Consider the following 24,336-nt stretch of genomic DNA (forward strand, 5'->3'; position numbering starts at 1 on the left):
CCAGAGAGAGGAGAGAACCCAGGAGTCCTGGCTCCCAGCCCCCCTGCTCTAACCCACCAGCCCCCACTCCCCTCTCAGAGCCGGGAGGGAACCCCGGACTCCCACTCCAATGATGTGGAAAAACCCAGCCAAGCCACCTTTGATTTTTAATAATATCCAACATTTTTATTAAAAGTTTTTTCCCTTCTCTCTGTGGGGGCAGCGCCCGACTCGCTACTGCCCCCTTTGCCCTTCTTCCTCACCACCTGGCTTGGCTTTTTAAAAAAAGTGGTTGGTTTTTGTTTTGTTTTAATACATTCCATCAGGACACAGATTTCTATTGTTTTTTCTTATTTTCCTTCTTTTATATATATATAAAAACAAAATATGAGATACACACACGCACGCACCACCCACACGGGGGGCGGGGGGTGAAAGACAGGAGAGATCTAGAGAGCAGGGAACTGTACAAGGGAAGGTTATGGCACCAAAAGGAAAAGATCGTTAAAAAGAAGGGGCTATATATATTATACATCAGCCCCGGACCCTCCGCCCCCAGATCCCACAGGCAAGCCACATGGTTAGTTAGCAGAACAAAGCAATTAGTCCGTCCCTCACCCCCCAGACCGCTTTTCAAAAGCAGCCTTGACAGGGGTTGGGCAAGGTGGTTATTTAGAAAATCAATTAAGAAATGGAGGAATCAGGTTTTTGTTGTTGTTCCATCAAAGTCCTGGATGATTGTTTCTTAAATAATAATTTTAAAAAATGTGCAGAAATTCACACCCCAGAGGACCCGGGCATTGGCGTTTGGGCAGGAAAATGTTTCAAGTTCCCTTTCCATGGTGTGAGAGGAAAAAATCTGTTTCAAGTCTCCTCCCCATGGCACACCAACCACCTTCTCCCCCAGTGCGTGACAAGACACAATCCAGTTTGAGTTCCCTTCACCATGGCACAAGAGCAGAAAAATCTGTTTAAGGTTCCTCTTATTGCATGTGTGGAAAAAGTCTGTGTCGAGGCTTCCCCTGTGGCACGAAGGAGAAAATTGTTCCTGTCTCCTTGACCCACAAACCACAGAAACCGCTTAGCAAGATTTGTCACCTTGGGAGGGAAAATGGTGCTTAAAGATTGCCTCCCCCACCCCTTCTGCTTCTAGGCAAATAGTTGTTTCGAGACTTTCCGATCCTCCCCACAAAGGAAAATAGCCCCCAGGGGTATAACTGGATCAAGATTTCCCCCTTTAGGAGAGTAAATAACATTTTAAGGTTCACACACCATGGAAAGAAGGTTTCAAGTTTCTCCATCCTGCCAGAGGAAAGTGGTTTCAAGTCTTCCCGCCACACAGAGTGATGTGTTGAAAACTTTCTCATGCTGGGAAAACTGTACGAAGATTTGCCGCCATCCTGGGGAAATGGATTTCATGCTTCTCTTCCCACATGGGAAAACGGATCAACATGGGCCTGGCTCCCAATGGACAGCGTTTTCAAGTTTCTCTTCTGTGCTGGGGGAAGTGTGTCCAGCCCCCATCAGCCTGACACAGGCTGCATCAACACACCCCACTTCCAAGGGGGAGGTGTTTCCAGCTTGCCCCATAACCACAAAAAGGTAGTGTCAAGAATCCTCTATCCCAAGGGGATAGAAAAAGCAGTTTCAGGTCCCCCCATGTCACTGCAGTCCAGGAGAGGGGCAGCCCATTCCCAGGGCAAGATGGGGGCTGACCTGTGCAGCGCTCAAGGCAGAAGCCTCTGATATCCTTTGGAGAGAGACTCCCAGAGAAGGGGGAACATGGGCATGGAACAGAGGAGGGGGGCTGGGGGAACTGAGTGATGGGGGGAGGAAGCTGAGCCCCCCCAGGCACAGCACCCCCACTGGGTACCCTGATCCCAAACCTGGGGGCTTGCTCATACCAGGTACCGCAGGGCTCCTTGCGGGGAGGAAGATATGGAAAGGTACCCTGTCATCTATGGGATAGAGAGATAGAACCTAGGAGTCCTGGCTCCCAGGCCCCCCCACTCTAACCCACCAGGCCCCCCTCCCCTCTCAGAGCCAGGGAGAGAACCCAGGCATCCGAGTTCCCAGCCCCCAGTGACAGGAAGAGGGAAGGAAATTAAGAAAAAAACAAGATTTGAAAACAAAGATCAAATGGTCCCGTGTGTGTGTGTGTGGGGGGGGAAAGCGGGGGGGAGGGGACCAGTGTGTTCCTGTGTGGATTTGGGGGTGTCAACATGGGCAGGGGAGCAGACACGGGCGCTGGGCTGGTCCCCTCCCGGGTCACGGCAGGGTGTAGCTGGCCCCGCAAGAACACCGAGGGGGAGTGTCTCTGCATGGGGCACGAGGAGAGAGCTCGGGGCGGCCTTTCCCCATAGGCCGGGCAGTGCCGGGGGTCGAGGGTGGCTCGCAGGGAGCCTGGAGCTGGGGGCCTGCCCCGTGGCTGGCTCAGGTGTATGAAAAGTGCGAGCCGTTGAGGATGTGCGAGGTGACGCTCGCCGAGCGGCTGATGCCCGGCTCGGCCTGGCCGCCGGAGGCCGTGCGCCGCAGCGGCTGGGGACTGTTCCGCAGCATCACCACGTTGGCCCGGCCCCCCGGGGCAGAGGCGGGCGAGGAGGTGGAGGAGGGGGGGTGGAGCCAGGCAGAGGGGGGCGGAGCCAGCAGGGGGGGCTGGCGCCAAGCGTGGGGGGCGCCGGCGGTGTTCTGTACGCCGTGGCTCCAGTGGGAACCGCTGCGGGGCACAGGGCGGGAGGGCCAGGGCTGGGGGGGTGCGGCGTAGCCCTGGTTGAAGGCCTCGGCGGGGATGCCGGTCAGCGCCATGTTACTGAAGCCGAGCCGCATGCTCTCCGAGTCGAAGGCTTCGATCTCCCGGGCCTGCCGCTCCAGCAGGCTGCGGATCCGCTCGGAGCGCTCGTTCTGCAGCGCCAGCATCTCCTCCTCGATCTGCAGAGACAGAGCGTGGCAGTGGCAGTGGCAGTGCCGGGCCGGACGCCGGGGTCCCGCCGGCCCTTCCCCAGCCCCTCCCCGGACGCCGGGGTCCCGCCGGCCCCTCCCCAGCCCCTTCCCGGATGCCTGGGTCTGCCATGGCCCGTCTCACAGCCTATCTCCCCCCACCCCCGGAAACCTAGAAATCCTTCCCTCCTGCGACAGAGTAGGGAGTACCCTGAGGGAGCCGTCCCGGATGCCTGGGTCCCACTGCCCAGCCCGGTCTCTGGGGACGCTGCAGGGCCCTGAGGGAGCAGTCCCGGACGCCTGGGTCCCAATCCCATACCCTCTGCTCCAGCAGGGCCCGGCGGATGGAAACGCGCTGCTCCAGCTCCTTGATCTCCCGCTCGTGCTGCGCCTCTGTGTGGATCTTGATCTTGCTCTGGTAGGCGTTGAGCAGTTCCAGCTCCTGCTGCAGCTGCATCCGCAGCACCTGGTACTCGGCCTCCTGCGTCTCGTCCAGCCGCAGCTAGGGGGCGACACGGAGACACGGGGTTGGCCAGGAGCCCTTGGCGGGGGCTGGGCACACAGGTGCCCCGAGGCGGGCGGGGGCGGGGCTGGGTACATGGGAGCCCCTTGCGCTGACTCGCAGCGTCCCAGCACCCTCACAGTTTGGGACAGGAAGTGAAGAGGACGTCCAGATCCCCAGATGTGCTGGAGGTTGATGGGTATGAGGGGCAAGCATGAAAACTGCAAAGCAGATGTTTGGCAAGGACACTTGGGTTCACGCTTCCTCTGTGGGAACAGGCTTCTTCGTAACCCTGTGCCGCAGGGGCCCGGGGCTCTCCCCTCTAGGGGGCGCCAGCTGGCTGGGGGGCAGGGGAGCAGGCACGGGGCAGGGAGTTGGAGGCTGGGCTGGGAGGCAGGGGCTTGGGGGAGGTGGCGGGAGGCAGGCCAGGAAGCAGGACCAGGAGACGGGGAACCGGAAAGCAGGCCCCAGGCTGGGGGATAGGGGGTCGGAAAATAGGGCTGGGGGGCTAGGAAGCAGGCAGGGAAGCAGAGCCAGGGGGCCAGGAATCAGGCCCTGGAATCAGGCCGGGAAGCAGGCCCCGAATCAGGCCCCAGGGGTGGGGGCTGGGAAGCAGCCCCCGAGGGAGGCCCGGGGGCCGAGAAACAGGCCCTGAGCTAGGCCCGGGAAACAGCCCCAAATGAGGCTCAGGGGGTGGGGGCCGGGAAGCAGCCCCCGAAGCAGGCCCAGGGGGTGGAGGCCGGGAAGCAGCCCCCGAATCAGGCCCCGAAGCAGGCCCGGGGGGTGGAGGCCAGGAAGCAGCCCCCGAATCAGGCCCCGAAGCAGGCCCGGGGGGTGGGGCCCGGGAAGCAGCCCCCGAAGCAGGCCCGGGGGGTGGGGCCCGGGAAGCAGCCCCCGAAGCAGGCCCCGGGCCACCCGACGACCTACAGCCTGCGTGGAGAGCATCTCGTTGATGCTGTGGTCGTACTGCTCCGCCAGGATGGCCAGCTTGCGCGTCTGCTCGTCCTTCAGCCGCTTGAGGATGCCCTTGTGCTCGCTCTTGGCCGTGGTCTCCAGCAGGTGGTTGCGCAGGGCCTTGTACTGCCGCGTCTGGATCTTACACGTGTCCTGGAACTGCTTCTTGATCTGCAGCTCCTTGGACTGGGGGCGGGGCCGCGGGGCGGGGGCCGCGGGGCGGGAGGAGAGAGACAGGAGCAAACATTAGCGAGACAGACACCGGGGCCGGCCTGGAGTGGGCGTGTACGCGTCATGCTCCCGACACCCCCTGGCAGGCGGGGGCCGAGGCACGAGAACAGGCAGCTCTGAACCCTCCCATGAGCACCTGGATGGTGACCTCTGCCCTCCGCTTATGGGGTGGTGCCCTCCGCCTTGCCTTGCCCACAGGGGCCGAGACCCATATGTTCTGCTGCGTTCAGGGCTGGGGGGGCCTTTGCTTATGGCATGTCTGGGGCTCGCTGACGCTTGCCCTGCCTGTGACCCCATGACCTGCCCCATCATGCAGCACATGACCTTTGAGCTGTCTGACCCCCCCCCGACCTGCCCCCATCATCCCATGGCCAGGGCATGTGACCTTTGCCCTGCCTGTGACCCTGCCCCCATCATCCCAGGGCCAGGGCATGAGACCTTTGCCTGGCCTATGACCCTGCCCCCATCATCCCAGGGCCGGGGCATGTGACCTTTGCCCTGTCTGTGACCCCCCACAATCTGCCCCCATCATCCCAGGGCCAGGGCTTGTCACCTTTGACTTGCCAGTGCTCCCCTCCCTCAATTTGCCCCATTGCCTCATGGCAGGGACATGTGACCTTCGCCCTGCCAGTGACCCCCCCCATTTGCCCCATGGCGGGTACGTGACCTTTGCGCTACCAGCCCCCCCATTTGCCCCATGGCGGGTACGTGACCTTTGCGCTGCCAGTGACCCCCCCCATTTGCCCCATGGCAGGGGCATGTGACCTTTGCCCTGCCTAGGAGCTGTGAGGGGGGGCCTGCCCTGTGCCCAGGTTGCCTCGGGGGCCTGGTAGAGGGGAGGGGAAGAGATGCGTTTCAGCTCCCAGTAACGACCAGATGCTCGTCAGGTCCGGGCGCCCTGCAAGCAGCCGTCTTTCATTGAAGGTGGCAAGGAGCCAAAATAAGCACGCATCAAACCAAATACAGAGGAAGCCAAAATGTAAAAAAATGAATGTATGGAGCACACAGGCAGGGTGTGGGGCAAACAGTCACCAAAAACCGGAGCCATCGGAACTAGCCCCCTCGAACAGCCGGGGGAGGCGCCACCCATGGCACTGTGGACCAACCCTAGGTAAAAAGCAACACCCCTAGTCCCAGATCAGCTAAAAACATCCCGCAGCACCAATTCCCTGCTCAAACCTGGACAGAAATCAGCCGAAAATGAAGAGAGCCGCCTTGCACCAATTGTTTGCCCACAAACCGATAAAAATCGACTAAAAATCGTTAGATGTCACCCACCTGGGGCCCAGAACTGGGAGAAATCCACCCCAAATTGGTGAAATACAGTTCTTCCAGGGTTTGGTCAAGCTTAGTAACGTATTGCTCCAATTTTGGGCCAATCCTGGTCCTATTTTTACGTGAACTAGAAACTCGGCTACCAATGCAGCCAATCAAATCAAACCCATCGATTTTGCAGCAAAACGGGCAAATCAAAATAAACAACATGGACCAAAACTGGGGGAAATTAAATACAAAAATTACAATATGTAAAAGGTGGGAGAGCGCCAGGGAAAATAAAGCAACAAAACCAACCAGTAAAATACCAAATACAAAAAGGGGGGAAGAAAAGATTAATCCATTTTCAGACTGAAGGGGACTCTTCTGAGCATCTTGTCTGAGCTCCGTCAAGTTGCCCTGAATTAATTCCTAGTTGAACTAGAAAACAAATACAACAGACTTTTCTGGAACAGGGCCCTGGGATGGCTGAAATTTGCTTTCCTTGGACACACAAGAGATCAGACTAGATGATCTAAGAGAAATGACCCCTCCTTGGTTTTCAGCTTGAGGGATAATCGTAGCTACGCTAAAAACCGGAGAAAATAAACCCCCAATAATATTGAAAGGATGGATCAAAACTTGGACAAATTAGATTTAAAAATACATGCTGGTGAAATGCAACTTTCCCCAAAATAAAACGAAACAAACAAAAAAAAAACAGATCAGATTCAGCAAAAACAAGGTAAATAGAATAAAAATCAGAGATTTCTGCCCAAAACGGGGAAAACGAAGAAAATTCCTGAATTTACTGAATGGGGCTGGGGGATTTCTAAATTCACTACGGGCAGGAGGAAAAATAAATTCTAACAAGGACAAAAAACGATTTGCCTTGGAAACAGAAGTAAATATACCAGACTAAATATACTAAAGAAAAATAAAAAATTATCCCAAATTTCATAAACTGGAGCAAATATAAAATATTCATAATTGGTCCTCAAACAGGAAGAAAACTCCTTCTAAATTCACTCCTACCAATGTGATAAATAAAGGCTCCAACAAAAATACCGATGAGATTTTCTAAAACTGCAGCAAATGAAATCAGTGTTATCCCAGAGTTGCCAAAACCCACGGGGGTGCGGGGGGAGACGGGAGAAGGATTTGAAGGAAAGTAAAGGTTTCACCTTCCTCCAACCAATTGATAAGAAATTAATTTAACACAAAAGAAGATTTCGACTCTCCCATTTTTGGGAAATCTGTGATTATTTTTATTTTATTTCTCCTGTTTTCAGTCAAATAAAAAAAGAAATATCACAGATTTACCCCAAAACAAACAAAAATTAATATGTTTGATCACTTACATAAAAAAAATGCACACACACAAAATGTAAAGTATCTGAAATAAATATGTTCACATCTCCCCCGAGGGGAGTGGGAGGTTACAGAGATGGGAAATGAAATCAAAGCGGTCACCGGGGAAAGAATCACCTGGGGCCGCCCCTCGGAGCTGGGAGCAGAAACGCACTTTCCCCTGGCGCCTGCGGCCGGATGGGAGCCCCCTCTATTTCTGAGGGGGCGGATAGTGTTGTGGGGCCTGAGACTAGCTGAGAATGGAGCCCCTCCCCCAGGGGGTTGGATAGCATTTGCGGGGGGCTGTGGCCCCCGGCTCAGAGACAAATACAAACCACTGACCCCAATAGCAGCACCCCTTGGTGAAGGGGTCACATCCCCCCCAGTCTCCCCTTCAATCACCCAACTGCTGCCCTTCCCTCCAGGGCCTCTCCACTGCACCCCCCTTGCTCCTGGGGGGCAGCGTTAGGTGATTCTTTCCTCCAGAGCAGACACTGCAGCTGTACCCCCCAGCACTGCCCCTCTACACAGAGCAACCAGAGTGGGGTTCAGTCCCCTTGGCAAACCACAGCCCCCACAAGATCTCCCACACTGGGCCATGGTGGTCGCCTACCTTCGAGGTCACATTCCCCCAGCTGGGATATGGGGGGGTCACCTGCCTTCGGGGCCACATCTCCCCCCCTCTGGGCCATGGAGGCTGCCTGCCTTCAGGGTCACGTCCCCCCCACCCCCTCGCTCTGTCAGGGGATGCCCAGAGCATGGGACACCCTGCTGTGGGTTCTGGGGAGGCCTGGGGCCCTCCCCCAACCTGTGCTCAGGTTAGGGGGCTGGGGAAGGAGACCCGAGCTGTCCCACCCCTGCATTCAGATGGATCCCAGCACAGAGAGGAAGGACAAGGAGACCCTCCCTCACAGCCCCCCCCCGCAACAAGAAAGGGGCGGGGCCTGTTCACACCCAGCCGATCACTGGCCAGCATGGGGGCGTGGCTGGTTCCCAAGCCCAGAACAGGTGTGGGGGGCAGGTGCCCTCACCTCCAGGGCCGCCGGGCTGCATGGGGGTCCCCTGGGGTGCTGCGCCGTGCCCCCCCAGAGGCAGCCCGGCCCCTCCGGACTATGGGGCCAGCCCTGCAGCCCTGCCCGCGGCGCCCCCTGCCCGCCAGCCGGGGGATGAGGCTGGGCCGCTCCTCTCGCAGCACCCGCAGGCCCTTGAGATGGTGTAGGGCAGCCGGGGGCAGGTGGGCACTCAGCTCCCGCGCCAGCTGCAGCAGGCGGCGGTTGAGGGCACACACGGGCTGGGCCAGCAGGGCCAGGGCGCGGCGGGGCCAGGCAGGCGGGCTGGGGCGGGGGGCGGGGCGAGGGGCGGGCACGGGCAGCCGGCTGCGGAAGCCGCCTTTGTTGGTCTTGGGGAAGAGGCTGAAGAGGCTGCCCTCGGTGACCAGCCCCAGGCCCTGCAGGGTGCGGAAGGCGGGCAGGGGCAGGCCCAGCAGGAGGCGCAGCCAGAGGCGGCGGGTGCGGGAGGGCAGCCCCCGCAGGGCACCCCGGGCCAGCACCATCAGCAGGTAGAGCGGCAGGAAGAGCCAGGGCGAGGCCAGCAGGTGGGAGGCCAGCAGGATGACGGGCACGTAGAGCCGACCCCGGCTGGCGCTCAGGCCCAGCACACCCAGCGCCCCCGCCCCCTTGGCCAGGGCCAGGAACGAGGCGCCCGAGAGCAGGAAGAGTGAGTGGAGCAGGGCATAGGAGACGCCCAGCCCCACCAGCGCCCCCTCCAGGGCCAGCAGCACCGCCTGGGCCCCGCCGCCCGAGCCCTGGGCCCACAGTGCCGCCAGCAGCAGCAACAGCACTGGCCCACTGGGGTAGGCGGCCAGCAGCAGCGCCAGCCCCGCGCACACGGCGTGGGGCAGCAGGGGCGCCAGGGGGGTCGGAGCCGGCCTGGCCGCCTCCTCCCAGCCGTGCTGTGGCTCCACATAGGGGTCCTCAGGGGCAGGGCAGCCGTCGCCGGGGCCCCGCAGCCCCTCCCCCTCCCCCAGGATTAGGGGCAACACGCCGGGGAGACGGCAGGGGGCGGATGGCTCTAGCGCCCCCAGGGCAGTATCTAGGGATGCCTCCTGCCCGTCCGGCTCCAGAGCTTCCAGGTCTAGAACATCAGCCTCCTGGCCATCCGGCTTTAGAACCCCCAAGGCCATGAGGCCTGGCTCTGAGAGTCCCAGGCTCTCCCGCTCTAGAACCTCAGACTCCAGAGCCTCCAGGCTCTTGTGTTCTAGAACCACATCATAATCTCCATCTGGTTCTAGAACCCCCAGGTTCTTCTGCTCTACAACCATGGCCTCCACACCGTCTGGCTCTAGAACCCCCAAGCTCTTGTGCTCTAGAACTCCTGCCTCCTCTCCATCTGGCTCTAAATCCCAGCTATCCTGCCTGTCCGGCTCGAGGCCTCCCAGGGCTGGTTTTAGGGCCCAAGCCTCCTGTCCATCCAGCTCTAGAAGCCCGGCCTCCTGTCCGTCCGGCTGCGGGCCCCCCAGACTGCGCGGGCGGGGCCCCCGGGCGACACCTACTTTGAGGCTCTTGGGCTGCTGGCGGACCTCCATGGCATGCTTCTGGCGCAGCTCCTGCTCGCGGCGCTTGTTGTACTCCAGCTGGTTGCTGAGCTCGGTCTGGTGCTGCAGGCGGGTGAGCTCGGTGCGGGTGCGCTGCACCGTGTGCAGGTGCCGGAACTCCAGCTCCTGCGTCGACTCGTGCTGCCGCAGCAGCATGGCACACTCCAGGTCCTTCTGCGTCTGCTTCTTGTTCAGGTCCTGCGGGGCGGGGGCGGGGTCACGCCCAGCCCAACAGCCCCCAGCCCAGCCCCAGCGGCCCTCCGCCTACCCCCCCACACTAGAGCAGGGGTTCCCAACGCGGTGCCCGCGGGCGCCATTGCAAGCGATGTCGTCAAGAGGCATCGCTGCTGAAATGCCGCTGAAATTCAGTGGCATTTCGGCAGATGCTCGAACTCCGCCACGGTCCTTTGTCTTGTGGACCACTGCACTAGAGCCCCACCCTGCCCTATACCCCTCCCACTGAGCAGAGCCCCACCCCGCCCCATGCCCCTCCCACTGAGCAGAGCCCCACCCCACCCCACGCCCCTCCCACTGAGCAGAGCCCCACCCTGCCCCATGGGCTCCTCCTCCTAATCAGTGCCCAGCCCTGCCCTGTTCCACTCACAGGCTCCTCCCCTCAGCCCCACCCTGCCCCCTCACAGGCTCCTCCCCCTGAAGCCCCCCCACCTCGCGCAGCAGGTCCTGGTCCAGGTTGTGACGGGCCAGCAGCATCTTGCGCTTATACTGGCGGCACTGCAGCTCCAGGTACTGGCGCTGCCGCCGCAGCAGGTTGGCCTCCTCCTCGGCCTGGTAGTGCTGCATGTTCTCCTTCTGCCGCAGCAGCCACTCCTGCTTCTCCCGCTTCGGGGTGCTCTGGTTCTCCTGCAGCTCCTGCCCGGGCAGGGAGCGGGGTCTAGTGGTTAGAGGGGCCCGGAAGCCTGGGTTCTGTTCCCAGCCAACCCGCCCCCCGGGGCCCCTCTCTCGTCACCTCCTTGAGCTGTTCCTTGCGCAGCTTGTACTGGCGTTTCTGGCACTCCAGCAGGTTGCTCAGCTCCTTCTTCTGCTGGCCCAGGATGTGCTGCTGGAACTTCTTCTCCTCGGCCAGCGCCGCCTTGGCCTGTGGGGCAGCGAGCGGGGTGAGTGGCTTCCCGCCAGCCCCCGCCCCCAGCGTAGCCCCCCCCGTGCCCTCCCGGCCCCACCTCCTTCTCGAAGATGGCCTGGTGCTTCTTGGCCAGCTTCTCGGCCTCGGCGCTGAAGCTGCTGCGATGGGCCTCCAGCTCCTTGTCGAGGCGCAGCTGGTGCTCATCCAGCTCCGCCTTCAGCTTGTTCTCCAGCGCCATGAGCTGCTTCTGGTGCTGGCGCCGCATGCGCTTGTAGCCGCTCATCTGCTCCCGCAGCGCCGAGTCCTGCTCGTGCTCCTGGATCTGCCGGGTCACCTGGGCGGGGGTGGAGCTCTGAGCACAGCTAGCCAGCTCCCCGGGGCCCCCCGGCCCGCCCTGCTGGAACCCTGCCCACCCCGGCCTGGCCCAAACCCTGACCCCGCCCACCCACTCACCCATCCACCTCTGGCCCCGCCCAGCCCAAACTCTGACCCCGCCCACCCACTCACCTAGACACCCTGGGCCCGCCCAGCCCAAACCCTGACCCCGCCCACCCACTCACCTAGACACCCTGGGCCTGCCCAGCCCAAACCCTGACCCCGCCCACCCACTCACCTAGACACCCTGGGCCCCGCCCAGCCCAAACCCTGACCCCACCCACCCACTCACCTCTGGCCCCACCCAGCCCAAACTCTGACCCCGCCCACCCACTCACCTAGACACCCTGGGCCCGCCCAGCCCAAACTCTGACCCCGCCCACCCACTCACCTAGACACCCTGGGCCCCGCCCAGCCCAAACCCTGACCCCACCCACCCACTCACCCATCCACCTCTGGCCCTGCCCAGCCCAAACTCTGACCCCGCCCACCCACTCACCTAGACACCCTGACCCCGCCCACCCACTCACCTAGACACCCTGGGCCCCGCCCAGCCCAAATCCTGACCCCGCCCACCCACTCACCCATCCACCTCTGGCCCCGCCCAGCCCAAACTCTGACCCCGCCCACCCACAAACCCATCCACCCCTGGCCCGGCCCAAACCGACCCCACCCACCCACTCACCTAGCCACCCTGGGCCCTGCCCAGCCCAAACCCTGGCCCCGCCCCTCCCAAACCCTGACACCGCCCACCCACTCAACCACCCAGGCCTGGCCCCGCCCAGCCTGAACTCTAACTCCACCCACCCATCCACACCTGGCCCTGCCCAACACAAACCCTGCCCCCACCCACCCATGCACCCATCCACCTCTGACCCCACCCCATCTGAACCCTGAACCCGCTCACCCATCCTCCTCTGACCCCACCCAAACTCTGACCCCGCCCACCCACTCACCCATCCACCCCTGGCCCCAGCCTGCCCGAACCCTGACCTCACCCACCCACTCACCCAACCCCGCCCCTGTCCAGTGACCTGTCCCACCAACCTCACCCAGTCAGCCCCCAACCCTGCCCATAAACCCCAGCCCATCTCCTGGCACCACCCAGTAACCTTCACACCTCGCCTCACCCCCTGGCTCCATCCCCAACTCTGAGCCCACTCTGACCTCTGCCCCAAGCCAGCCCACTAGCCCCACCTGTTAACTCATCCCACCTTGGTGGGGGCCCCCAGCTGCTCCCACACCAGCACAGCACATCCCCTCTCATCCCACTCCCCGCCCCTTACCAGCGAGGCCGTGCGGATGGTGGCGAAATGGTCCCGGTTGCGGCAGTATGCACGGCGCCGGGCAGCCGATGAACTCTGGGGCTCCATCTCCGGCTGGTACGGGTCGTCATACAGGTTATCATGGCCCTGGGGGGTGATGGAGAGAGAGGGGATGGGACCAAGGAGTCCTCACTCTTGGCCCTCCCCGCTCTAACCACCAGACCCACAAAGTGCAAATGTTCTTAATTTCTCTGAATACTGTGTGTGCCACAGTTTCCCCTGTGTATCACTCAAATGTCCAGGTGGGGTGGATGAGGGCTGGGCCTCGGGGACACCCCATTCCCCCACCCCCCAGCACCCGGCCTGGGACTCCGGGAACGCCCCACTCCCCTCCACCCGCCCCTTGCGCCAGGCCTGGGACCCCGGGACACCCCAGTCCCCCCCAGCACCAGGCCTGGGACCCCAGGTTGCCCCACTTTCCATCTTACCCCTCTCCATGCTGGGTCTGGGACTCTGGGATGCCCCACTCCCTCCCCCCCATGCCGGAACTGGGACCCCGGGATGCCCCCTGCCCCACCCACCCCCTGCACTGGGCCTGGGACTCTGGGACCCCCCCCCCAGCACCGGGCTCCCCGCGCAGTACTGGCAGGCAGTGGATGACGGAGCTGTTGGAGGTGACTGTGTGCTCCCCCTCCTGCATCATGGCGATCTCCGCTCCCTCGTCCTCATCGGAGGCGTCTGCCAGGCTGTTGACGCTGCTGCTCTGGCTGCTGGCGCTGATGGACATGCTGGGGACCGAGTGGCTGCTCTCCATGCTGTTAATGGTGCCTGTCCGGTGCATGAACTGCTCCACCTCCTGGGGGAGCGACAAAACACAATGCAGCCTCCTCTGGGGCAGAGGGGGCACATGGGGACCCCTCCCCTAGCACTGGGACACGGCCCCTGTGGGGTGGGGGCTGGGCACACGGGGACCCCTCCCCTAGCACTGGGACACAGACCCACTGGGGTGAGGGCTGGGGTGGGCTGGGCACACGGGGACCCCTCCCCTGGCACTGGGACACGGCCCCTCTGGGGTTGGGGGGCTGGGCACACGGGGACCCCTCCGCTAGCACTGGGACACAGCCCCTGTGGGGTGAGGGCTGGGGGTGGCTGGGCACATGGGGACCCCTTCCCTGGCACTGGGACACAGCCTCTCTGGGGTGGGGGGGTTGGGCACACGTGGACCCCTCCCCTAGCACTGGGACACAGCCCCTCTGGGGTGAGGGCTGGGGGGGGCTGGGCACACGGGGTCCCCTCCCCTGGCACTGGGACATGGCCTCTCTGGGGTGGGGGGGTTGGGCACACGGGGACCTCTCCCCTAGCACTGGGACACGGCCCCTCTGGGGTGGGGGGGTTGGGCACACAGGGACCCCTCCCCTAGCACTGGGACACGGCCCCTCTGGGGTGGGGTGGTTGGGCACACGGGGACCCCTCCCCTGTCACTGGGACACGGCCCCTCTGGGGTGGGGGGCTGGGCACACGGGGACCCCTCCCCTAGCACTGGGACATGGTCCCTCTGGGGTGGGGGGGCTGGGCACACGGGGACCCCTCCCCCAGCACTGGGACATGGTCCCTCTGGGGTGGGGAGCTGGGCACACGGGGACCTCTCCCCCAGCACTGGGACATGGTCCCTCTGGGGTGGGGGGGCTGGGCACACGGAGACCCCTCCCCTAGCACTGGGACACAGCCCCTCTGGGGTGGGGACTGGCACATGGGGACCCCTCACCTGATGCTGGGACATGGCGTCTCTGGGGCGGGGGGGGCCTGGCACACGGGGATCCGTCACCTGGCACTGGGGTGCAGCCCCTCTGGGGTGGTTATTTGGGGACCCCCGGCCCGGCCCTGTGGGCCCTCAGGCAGGGTGGGGCACAGGGCGAGCCCTAGGGTGGGGGCCTCAGCTCTCACCTCCTCCTCGTCGGGCGCCTCGGCGTTGGGGCCGTTCTGTGCCTCCTGGAAGAGGATTTTTTTCATCTTGCGATACTGCAGGTTGTCCAGCTCCCGCACGGCGTCCTTAGTGCGCTGGATCAGATCCATGATCACCGTCTGGGGCCGCTCCCGCAGGAGGAACCGGTGCTGCTGAGGCACGGGGACAGGGTCAGTGACGGCCGCTGCCCCGGGGACCCCGCCCCCGCTAGCCCGGCCGGGGGTTACCTTGAGCAGCACGTCTGAGGTGGGCCGGTCTTGGGGGATTTTCTGCAGGCAGGAGTCCACAAAGTTCCGGAAATACTCGGACCTGGGGGGGCAGAAGCAGATAAACAGAAGGGGGGGGCAGGGCCATCCCTTGACGCCAAAGAGCCAGCCAGGGCAAGCTGGCTAATGCCAGGGGAGGGCAATTCACCGCCAGGGAGCGAGCCCAGGAGTCCTGGCTCCCAGCCCCTGCTCTAACCACTAGACCCCATCCCCCTCCCAGAGCCGGGACAGAACCCAGGAGTCCTGGTGGTGGGGTGTGACCCAGGACCCCGCCCAGGGTTGGTCTCTACCCAGCGGCTCACTCAAGGGCGTGGGGCAAGGTGCCCAGCACAGGCTGCCCCCCGGCGACTGCCCAGCCCCCCACGGAGCTTGTCAGTGGGGCGAGAGGGGTTTGTGAAGCCGGCTCTGGGCCAGGCGAGGTGCCCGGGGTGTTCGGGGGGCTCACCAGTGGCTGGACTGCAGCACGGGGGACTCGTTCTGGGCGATGTGGTACAACGCGCTCATTGCATTCATGTTGAAGAGAGGAGGCTTGCGCTCCGCTGGGGGGATAGACACGTGTCAGCAGCCGGCCCCTGCTGCCCCGACCCCTGGCACTGCCTGCCCCCCACCTACCCAGCTCAATGCAGGTGATGCCAAGCGACCAGACGTCCACCTTCCCGTCGTACTGCCCCTCGTCCATGGCCAGGATCACCTCAGGGGCCATCCTGGGGCAGACAGACAGAGACGGGATGAGCCCTCGGGGCTCCCACCCCCAGCCCCCCAGCCCCTTGGCCCAGCCCCTCACCAGTACGGCGTGCCCACGAAGGAGTTGGCGGGGGCGATGATGGATGCCGAGCCAAAATCCCCGAGTTTCACCTGCCCCGGCTCCGTCAGCAGGATGTTCCCAGCCTTCACGTCCCTGCAGGGCCGGGGTGAGAGATAGCTCAGAGCTTGGACCCCAGCCCCCACCCAGGGCCAGCCCCGTGGACCCCCCCGCCCCAACCCCGTCAGCACCTGGACAGCCAGTCCTGGAGAGGGGGAACAGGGACACACTAGGGGGCGGGAAGGAGCCAACCCCATCGGTGGGAGGAAACAGGGACAGACCAGGGGTATCAGGGCAGGGGTGGGACGGGAAGGGGCGGGGCCAGATGGTGGGGACAGGGATGGGGGAGATGAAGGAAAGAGACGGGGCACAGGGGGGTGGGGGTACCTGTGGATCATGTTGTGACAGTGGAGGTACGCCAGGCCCTGCAGTGCCCCGTGGGTGATGGCCGCGATCTCCACCTCCTGCAGCGGCTTCTTGTGCACTGGGGACAGAAGAGGGATCAGAGCAGCCCCCCAGCCCCTTTTGGAGGCCCAGACCCCCCCGCGCCCCCACAAAGCACTGCACCCCGGGCACTCACCCTCCAGCAGGTCAGAGGCGGAGCCCAGGCAGTACTCCATCACCAGCTGTGGGTGGGACAACAGGGGTGAGCGTGGGGGGCCGCTATACCCCACCCCCCTCGCGCCCCCTCATGCCCCACCCCACTTACCCAGGCCGTGTGCTCCCGCAGGTAGCAGCCCTTGTACTCGATGGTGTTGGGGTGTCGCAGCTTCTGCAAGAACTTCACCTCCTTGATGATGTCCTGCCATTTCTGAGAGAGCCGAAAGTGCTCAGCCCAGACACCAGGGTCCTAGCCCAGCTCAGGGGGAGGTCGGGGTGGGGGACCGGCAGCCCGGACGCCAGGGTTCTAGCCCAACTCAGGTGAGGTGGGGGACCGGCAGCCCGGATGTCAGGGTTCTAGCCCAGCTCAGGGGGAGGTGGGGGACCGGCAGCCCCGACGCCAGGGTTCTAGCCCAGCTCAGGTGGAGGTGGGGGACCGGCAGCCCCGACGCCAGGGTTCTAGCCCAGCTTAGCCCAGGGGGGCCTGGAAGCATGGAGGCCTGGGTTCTAGCCCAGTTCAGGGGAGGTCGGGGGGGTGGCAGCCCGGACCCCAGGGTTCTAGCCCAGCTCAGGGGGAGATCAGGGTGGGGGGCTGGCAGCCTGGACGTCAGGGTTCTAGCCCAGCTCAGGGGGAGGTGGGGGACCGGCAGCCCGGACGCCAGGGTTCTAGCCCAGCTTGGCCCAGGGGGCCCCAGCAGGGGGGCCTGGAAGCATGGAGGCCTGGGTTCTAGCCCAGTTCAGGGGAGGTTGGGGGGGTGGCAGCCCAGATGCCAGGGTTTATTCCAGCTCAGGGGGAGGTCGGGGTGGGGGACCGGCAGCCCAGACGCCAGGGTTCTAGCCCAACTCAGGTGAGGTGGGGGACCGGCAGCCCGGGTGCCAGGGTTCTAGCCCAGTTCAGGGGGAGGTCGGGGTGGGGGACCGGCAGCCCGGACGCCAGGGTTCTAGCCCAGTTCAGGGGGAGGTCGGGGTGGGGGACCGGCAGCCCGGACGCTAGGGTTCTAGCCCAGCTCAGGGGGAGGTCGGGGTGGGGGACCGGCAGCCCGGACGCCAGGGTTCTAACCCAACTCAGGGGGAGGTCGGGGTGGGAGACCGGCAGCCCGGACGCCAGGGTCCTAGCCCAGCTCAGGGGGAGGTCGGGGTGGGGGACCGGCAGCCCGGACGCCAGAGTCCTAGCCCAGCTCAGGGGGAGGTCGGGGTGGGGGACCGGCAGCCCAGACGCCAGGGTTCTAGCCCAACTCAGGGGGAGGTCGGGGTGGGGGACCGGCAGTCCGGACGCCAGGGTTCTAGCCCAGCTCAGGGGGAGATGGGGGACCGGCAGCCCGGACGCCTGGGTTCTAGCCCAGCTTGGCCCACGGGGGCCCAGCAGAAGGGCTTAGAAGCATGGAGGCCTGGGTTCTAGCCCAGTTCAGGGGAGGTCGGGGGGGTGGCAGCCCGGACGCCAGGGTTCTAGCCCAGCTCAGGGGGAGGTGGGGGACCGGCAGCCCGGACGCCAGGGTTCTAGCCCAGCTTGGCCCAGGGGGCCCCAGCAGGGGGGCCTGGAAGCATGGAGGCCTGGGTTCTAGCCCAGTTCAGGGGAGGTTCGGGGGGGTGGCAGCCCGGATGAAAGGGTTCATTCCAGCTCAGGGGGAGGTCGGGGTGGGGGACCGGCAGCCCGGACGCCAGGGTTCTAGCCCAACTCAGGTGAGGTGGGGGACCGGCAGCCCGGTTGCCAGGGTTCTAGCCCAGTTCAGGGGGAGGTCGGGGTGGGGGACTGGCAGCCCGGACGCCAGGGTTCTAGCCCAACTCAGGTGAGGTGGGGGACCGGCAGCCCAGTTGCCAGGGTTCTAGCCCAGTTCAGGGGGAGGTCGGGGTGGGGGACCGGCAGCCCGGACGCCAGGGTTCTAGCCCAGGTCAGGAGGAGGTCGGGTGGGGGACCGGCAGCCCGGACGCCAGGGTTCTAGCCCAACTCAGGAGGAGGTCGGGGTGGGGGACCGGCAGCACGGACGCCAGGGTTCTAGCCCAACTCAGGAGGAGGTCGGGGTGGGGGACCGGCAGCACGGACGCCAGGGTTCTAGCCCAACTCAGGAGGAGGTCGGGGTGGGGGACCGGCAGCACGGACGCCAGGGTTCTAGCCCAACTCAGGAGGAGGTCGGGGTGGGGGACCGGCAGCCTGGACGCCAGGGTTCTAGCCCAACTCAGCGGGAGGTCGGGGTGGGGGACTGGCAGCCCGGACGTCAGGGTTCTAGCCCTGGTCAGGGGGAGGTCGGGGTGGGGGACCGGCAGCCCGGACGCCAGGGTTCTAGCCCTGCTCAGGGGGAGGTGGGGGACCGGCAGCCCGGACGCCAGAGTTCTAGCCCAGCTTGGCCCAGGGGGCCCCAGCAGGGGGGCCTGGAAGCATGGAGGCCTGGGTTCTAGCCCAGTTCAGGGGAAGTCGGGGGGGTGGCAGCCCGGACGCCAAGGTTCTAGCCCAGCTCAGGGGGAGGTGGGGGACCGGCAGCCCGGACGCCAGGGTTCTAGCCCAGCTTGGCCCAGGGGGCCCCAGCAGGGGGGCCTGGAAGCATGGAGGCCTGGGTTCTAGCCCAGTTCAGGGGAAGTCGGGGGGGTGGCAGCCCGGATGCCAGGGTTTATTCCAGCTCAGGGGGAGGTCGGGGTGGGGGACCGGCAGCCCAGACGCCAGGGTTCTAGCCCAACTCAGGTAAGGTGGGGGACCGGCAGCCCGGGTGCCAGGGTTCTAGCCCAGTTCAGGGGGAGGCCGGGGTGGGGGACCGGCAGCCCGGACGCCAGGGTTCCAGCCCAGCTCAGGGGGAGGTCGGGGTGGGGGACCGGCAGCCCGGACGCCAGGGTTCTAGCCCAACTCAGGGGGAGGTCGGGGTGGGGGACCGGCAGCCCGGACGTCAGGGTTCTAGCCCAGCTCAGGGGGAGGTCAGGGTGGGGGACCGGCAGCCCGGACGCCAGGGTTCCAGCCCAGCTCACGGGGAGGTCGAGGTGGGGGACCGGAAGCCTGGACGCCAGGGTTCCATCCCAGCTGACGGGGAGGTCGGGGTGGGGGACCGGCAGCTCGGAAGCCAGGGTTCTATCCCAGGTCAGGGGGAGGTCGGGGTGGGGGACCGGCAGCCCGGACGCCAGGGTTCCATCCCAGCTGACGGGGAGGTCGGGGTGGGGGGACCGGCAGCCCGGACCCCAGGGTTCTAGCCCAGGTCAGGGGAAGGTCGGGGTGGGGGACCGTCAGCCTGGACGCCAGGGTTCTAGCCCAGGTCAGGGGGAGGTCGGGGTGGAGGACCGGCAGCCCAGACGCCAGGGTTCTAGCCCAGGTCAGGGGGAGGTCGGGGTGGGGGACCGGCAGCCCGGACGCCAGGGTTCTAGCCCAGGTCAGGGGGAGGTCGGGCTGGGGGACCGGCAGCCTGGACGCCAGGGTTCTATCTCAGGTCAGGGGAGATTGGGACGGGGGGCCTGGGAGCCCAGAGGCCTGGATTCTATCCCACCTAGGGCAGGAAGTCAGAAGGGGGGGCTGGGCTGGAGCCAGGACTCCTGGGTTCTATCCCCACAAGAGCTGGGCGCTCACCTCATTGGACTGCTTCCCGCTGTACGACATCTTCTTGATGGCCACCACCTCGTTGTTGCGCATGTCGCGTGCCTGCCGGGCAGACGGGGGTCAGAGTGGGCTGGCCAGGGGGAGCCCCACAGGGGAGAGACCCTCTCAGCCAGCCCGGGGTGAAGGGAGGGACCCCATGGAGAACAGGGGCAGGCGGGGGGGAGCAGGAGCCCAGAAAAGAGAAAGGGGCATTTCCAGGAGCAGTGAGGGGGCGGGGCCAGGGAAGAGGGCGTTGCCAGGAGTGGTGAGGGGGCGGGGCCAGGCAAGGGGGTGTAGCCAGGGAAGGGGGCATTGCCAGGCGCAGTGAGGGGGCGGGGCCAGGGAATGGGGCGTTGCCAGGAGCGGTGAGGGGGCGGGGCCAGGGAAGGGGGTGTCGCCAGGAGCAGTGAGGGGGCGGGGCCAGGGAAGGGGGCGTCGCCAGGAGCAGTGAGGGGCTGGGGTCAGGGAAGAGGGCGTTGCCAGGAGTGGTGAGGGGGCGGGGCCAGGCAAGGGGGTGTAGCCAGGGAAGGGGGCATTGCCAGGCGCAGTGAGGGGGCGGGGCCAGGGAATGGGGCGTTGCCAGGAGCGGTGAGGGGGCGGGGCCAGGGAAGGGGGCGTCGCCAGGAGCAGTGAGGGGCTGGGGTCAGGGAAGAGGGCGTCGCCAGGAGCGGTGAGGGGCTGGGGCCAGGGAAGGGGGCGTCGCCAGGAGCGGTGAGGGGTTGGGGCCAGGGAAGGGGGCGTCGCCAGGAGCGGTGAGGGGGTGGGGCCAGGGAAGGGGGCGTCGCCAGGAGCAGTGAGGGGCTGGGGTCAGGGAAGGGGGCGTCGCCAGGAGCGGTGAGGGGGTGGGGCCAGGGAAGGGGGCGTCGCCAGGAGCAGTGAGGGGCTGGGGTCAGGGAAGGGGGCGTCGCCAGGAGCGGTGAGGGGCTGGGGCCAGGGAAGGGGTCGTCGCCAGGAGAGGTGAGGGGCTGGGGCCAGGGAAGGGGGCGTTGTAAGGAGCTGTGAGGGGCTGGGGCCAGGGAAGGGGGCGTTGCAGGAGCGGTGAGGGGGGCCCCAGGGTCAGGGCTCACAGCCACTCACGAAGTAGACGGCCCCGAAGCTGCCATGGCCGATCTCTCGCAGATCCACAAACAGCTTCTCGGGGTCGTCCTTGAAGAAGAGCTCGGCCACCTCGGGGTCCTTGAGGCTGCCGGCCCGGGCATTGGACGGCATGGCCGTGGCGGGGGGGCTTCCCTGCCGCCCCACTCACCTCCTGCAAGCAATACGGCACACGTCACCCCACACAGGCCCAGGCAGCCTGACCCCCTGCCCGCCCCCTGAGCCCCACTCCCCTCCCAGAGCCGGGAGAACCCAAGAGTCCTGGCTCCCAGCCACACCCCCTCCAACAACCCAACCACACTCCAGACAGACACAGCAGCTGGGCTGTCATGTTGTGGGGAGGGTGAGGGGGGCAGTTCCCGATCCCACTGTGACGGACCAAGGACTGAGGGGATGGGAACAGAGTCTGGAGTCACACAGGTTGGGAAGGGGTCCTCCGGAAAAAAATGCTAGGCCGGCTCAGGGAATGTGGGGCTTGTCCCCTCTAGGGGGGCACCAGCTGTGATCTGGCCCCAGGGAGGGGAGTGGCTGGCTCAGGGGGGCAGAGAATGGGGCGGGGGCCTGGCCCCTGTGGGGGGTGCGGGCTCTGATCCGGCCCCAGGGCAGGGACTGGCTGGCTCGGGGGTGTGCGGAATGGGGCGGGGGCCTAGCCCCTGTGGGGCCAGGCTGAGCCTGCTCCTCCCTGTGGCAGTGGATGAAGGGGGGGGGGTGCGGGTGTAGGGGAAATCCTGCCATTGTTCCCTGCTTCCCCCCAGCGCTCAGCGACGGGAGGGGCCCACACACGCTCTAGTGCCCCCCCATCAGCATGGCCCCTCCCAGCCCCCCGGGAGCCTGGAAACCTAGGCTCTCCCCACAGTTCAGGGTGGGCAGCAGAGTCTGGTGATGGGAGGGGGAGGCTGGGAACCAGGACTCCTGGGTTCTGTCCCCTTCTCCAGAACAGAATCACAGTTAAGCCAATGAAGCTCCGTTTCCCAACTTCCCATTTCCCCCAGTCAGGAAACCTCAGCTTCCTCTGGGGGGGGGGGGGGGAACAGCCCCATGTCCCATCCCCCCCAGTCAACCAGTCACAGCCCCTTCCTCTGGGGGGGGGGAACAGCCCCATGTCCCAACCCCCCCAGTCAGTCAGCCAGCCCCAGCCCCTTCCTCTGGGGGGGAGGGAACAGCCCCATGTCCCATCCCCCCCAGTCAACCAGTCACAGCCCCTTCCTCTGGGGGGGGGGAACAGCCCCATGTCCCAACCCCCCCAGTCAGTCAGCCAGCCCCAGCCCCTTCCTCTGGGGGGGGGAACAGCCCCATGTCCCACCCCCCCCAGTCAGTCAGCCAGCCCCAGCCCCTTCCTCTGGGGGGGGAACAGCCCCATGTCCCATCCCCCCCAGTCAACCAGTCACAGCCCCTTCCTCTGGGGGGGGAACAGCCCCATGTCCCACCCCCCCCAGTCAGTCAGCCAGCCCCAGCCCCTTCCTCTGGGGGGGGGGAACAGCCCCATGTCCCACCCCCCCCCAGTCAGCCAGCCCCAGCCCCTTCCTCTGGGGGGGGGAACAGCCCCATGTCCCACCCCCCCCCAGTCAGCCAGTCACAGCCCCTTCCTCTGTGGGGGGGTCCTGGACCCACTCAGAGCCCAGGCCAACCCCCACCCCAGCCCCAGGATGAGCTGGCACCACGGAGTACAGAGTGGGCGGCTGATGCTGCTGTGTCCTTGGGGGCAGACCCACAGCATAGCACGGGAAGGCACAGAGAGCCCACCTCGGCCTAGGATCCCTGTGCCGGGCCAGCCCAACTCTGCCCCCCACCGCATAGCCCCACTTCTCATGCTGGGCCAGCCCATCATCCCCAGCCAAAGCCTGCACACCCCCACATCCCCACTGCCCCGTGCTGGACCAGCCTATCCCCCCCAGTCCAACCCTGCCCCCCCCCCATCCCCACTGCCCCGTGCTGGACCAGCCCATCCCCCCCAGCCCAACCCTGCCCCCCCATCCCCACTGCCACATGCTGGACCAGCCCATCCCCCCCAGCCCAACCCTGCCCCCCCATCCCCACTGCCCCATGCTGGACCAGCCCATCCCCCCCAGCCCAACCCTGCCCCCCCCCATCCCTCTGCCCCATGCTGGACCAGCCCATCCCACCCAGTCCAACCCTGCCCCCCACATCCCCACTGCCCCCTGCTGGACCAGCCCATCCCCCCCAGTCCAACCCTGCCCCACCCCATCACCACTGCCCCCGCCTGGACCAGCCCATCCCTTTCAGTGGCATCCACCTGTGCCCGCAAAAAAGTAGCAGCCTGCAGCTCCCACCCTCGCACCTCAACCTCCAACCTGGCCCTTTCTCCGCATGACCCCCAACGCAAGCCTCCTGCTCCCCATGACCTCCCTCTCTCAGCCTTTCTCCCCACCCTACCCAGCTGCCCCCCAGCCCTTCCCCATGACCTCACTGCCCCCAGCCCCACTCCCCCATGTCCTCCGAGATGTGGGGGTGGGTGTCTCACCAGCAGTTGACGGCGCTTTCTCCCTTGTGGCTCCAGCTCCAGAGTATTGGGGTGGGGGGCAGCACCCCCAGCAGCCTCCTCCAGCCTCACTCGGGGGGCATGTGCTAGACTCTGTAGGGATGGGGGGGGGTCCTACGGGGTCTAAACCCAGCTCCCCTCACTGCTGCTATTTATGGGGGAAAGCAGACTCTGCAGGGGCTCCTCAGCCCCCTCTCCCCTTCAGGGGGATAGATGCACCCTACAGGAGATGGGGGGCTTGGAGGTGTCCAGCCCCCCACTCCCCACAGATGTGGATCCTATGGGGGGTGGGGAGTCCTTCTGGAGGGTGCAGAGGGGCCTGGGTCTCTCCAGCCTCCCCCCTCTCAGGGTATGGATCCTATGGGGGTGCAGGATCCTGACAAGGACCGGGGCTAAATGGGGCCTCTGGGGGGGAGAGAGCAGGGGAAATAGGGGAGTGAGTCTCTTCAGGAGCAGGGCGGGGTAATAAATATTGATAGGGCCCCACACAGGCAGGGGATTGCTCTCGGGAAGGGGGCCCTATGGGCCGGGGGGGCTCTATAGGGCGTAGCGGCCTAGGGATTGCTCTCCAGGGGCTCCATGGGGCGAGGCTCTATAGGAGCCCTGGGGGGCGGGGGCGCTATAGGAGGGGTCTATAGGGGGCTCTGTACGGGCGGAGGGTCTATAAGGGCCCAAGGGGGCGGTGGCGCTATAGGAGAGGTCTATAGGGGGGTCTATAGGACGGAGGGTCTATAAGTGCCCTAGGGGCGGGGGCGCTATAGGACAGGTCTATAGGGGCGGAGGGTCTATAAGGGCCCGAGGGGCGGGGGCGCTATAGGACAGGTCTATAGGGGCGGAGGGTCTATAAGGGCCCGAGGGGCGGGGGCGCTATGGAGGAGTCTATAGGGGGCTCTGTAGGGGCGGAGGGTCTATAAGGGCCCGAGGGGCGGGGGCGCTATAGGACAGGTCTATAGGGGCGGAGGGTCTATAAGGGCCCGAGGGGCGGGGGCGCTATGGAGGGTCTATAGGGGCGGGGGGCCCGAGGGGGCTCTCCAGGGGC

The 24,336-nt window shown here is 65.0% G+C and overlaps 1 protein-coding gene and 1 long non-coding RNA gene across 12 annotated transcripts; one reads left to right on the plus strand and one right to left on the minus strand.

Annotated features, from left to right (window-relative positions):
- Positions 1-138: 138 nt before the first annotated feature.
- Positions 139-23,977, minus strand: TAOK2 (TAO kinase 2). Of its 6 annotated transcripts, none has more exons than XM_050952341.1 (20): positions 23,280-23,974; positions 20,780-20,951; positions 19,694-19,765; positions 16,262-16,363; positions 16,133-16,178; positions 15,940-16,036; positions 15,535-15,648; positions 15,363-15,454; positions 15,196-15,289; positions 14,712-14,793; positions 14,466-14,636; positions 13,165-13,377; positions 12,543-12,668; positions 10,979-11,215; positions 10,768-10,896; positions 10,467-10,670; positions 9,759-9,998; positions 4,346-4,558; positions 3,236-3,418; positions 139-2,907 (listed from the first exon to the last, which is right to left on the minus strand). In XM_050952341.1, exons 2-20 carry the CDS (start codon positions 20,909-20,911, stop codon positions 2,413-2,415), a joined length of 3,042 nt encoding a protein of 1,013 aa, XP_050808298.1. In that variant the 5' UTR covers positions 20,912-20,951; positions 23,280-23,974; the 3' UTR covers positions 139-2,412. The 6 variants fall into 6 exon arrangements, with proteins under 6 accessions (XP_050808298.1, XP_050808299.1, XP_050808296.1 ...); XM_050952342.1 differs by having other exon boundaries at positions 14,466-14,633; positions 23,280-23,973; XM_050952339.1 differs by lacking the exons at positions 139-2,907; positions 3,236-3,418; positions 4,346-4,558 and adding an exon at positions 7,088-9,665 and having other exon boundaries at positions 9,696-9,998; positions 23,280-23,976.
- LOC127050863 (uncharacterized) lies at positions 16,328-19,687 on the plus strand. 6 transcript variants are annotated; one of them, XR_007774306.1, is made up of 7 exons: positions 16,328-16,422; positions 16,731-16,787; positions 17,889-17,939; positions 17,990-18,041; positions 18,872-19,110; positions 19,225-19,281; positions 19,454-19,687. It is a non-coding gene; the product is annotated as an uncharacterized LOC127050863 (long non-coding RNA). The 6 variants fall into 6 exon arrangements; XR_007774304.1 differs by lacking the exon at positions 16,731-16,787 and adding an exon at positions 17,001-17,056 and having other exon boundaries at positions 16,370-16,473; positions 17,833-17,939; XR_007774307.1 differs by lacking the exon at positions 16,731-16,787 and adding an exon at positions 17,114-17,170 and having other exon boundaries at positions 16,398-16,422.
- Positions 23,978-24,336: the final 359 nt, after the last annotated feature.

Source organism: Gopherus flavomarginatus, chromosome 5 (assembly GCF_025201925.1).
Source record: "Gopherus flavomarginatus isolate rGopFla2 chromosome 5, rGopFla2.mat.asm, whole genome shotgun sequence".
Taxonomy (NCBI): domain Eukaryota; kingdom Metazoa; phylum Chordata; order Testudines; family Testudinidae; genus Gopherus; species Gopherus flavomarginatus.

Coding starts and splice junctions, on each gene's coding strand:
- TAOK2 (XM_050952337.1), bottom strand. CDS start 20,911: ATGCCGTCCAATGCCCGGGCCGGCAGCCTCAAGGACCCCGAGGTGGCC. Junction 16,037..16,132: donor CGCCTCTGACCTGCTGGAGG/GTGAGTGCCCGG, acceptor TTCTGTCCCCAG/TGCACAAGAAGCCGCTGCAG. Junction 14,637..14,711: donor CCTCAGACGTGCTGCTCAAG/GTAACCCCCGGC, acceptor CCCGTGCCTCAG/CAGCACCGGTTCCTCCTGCG.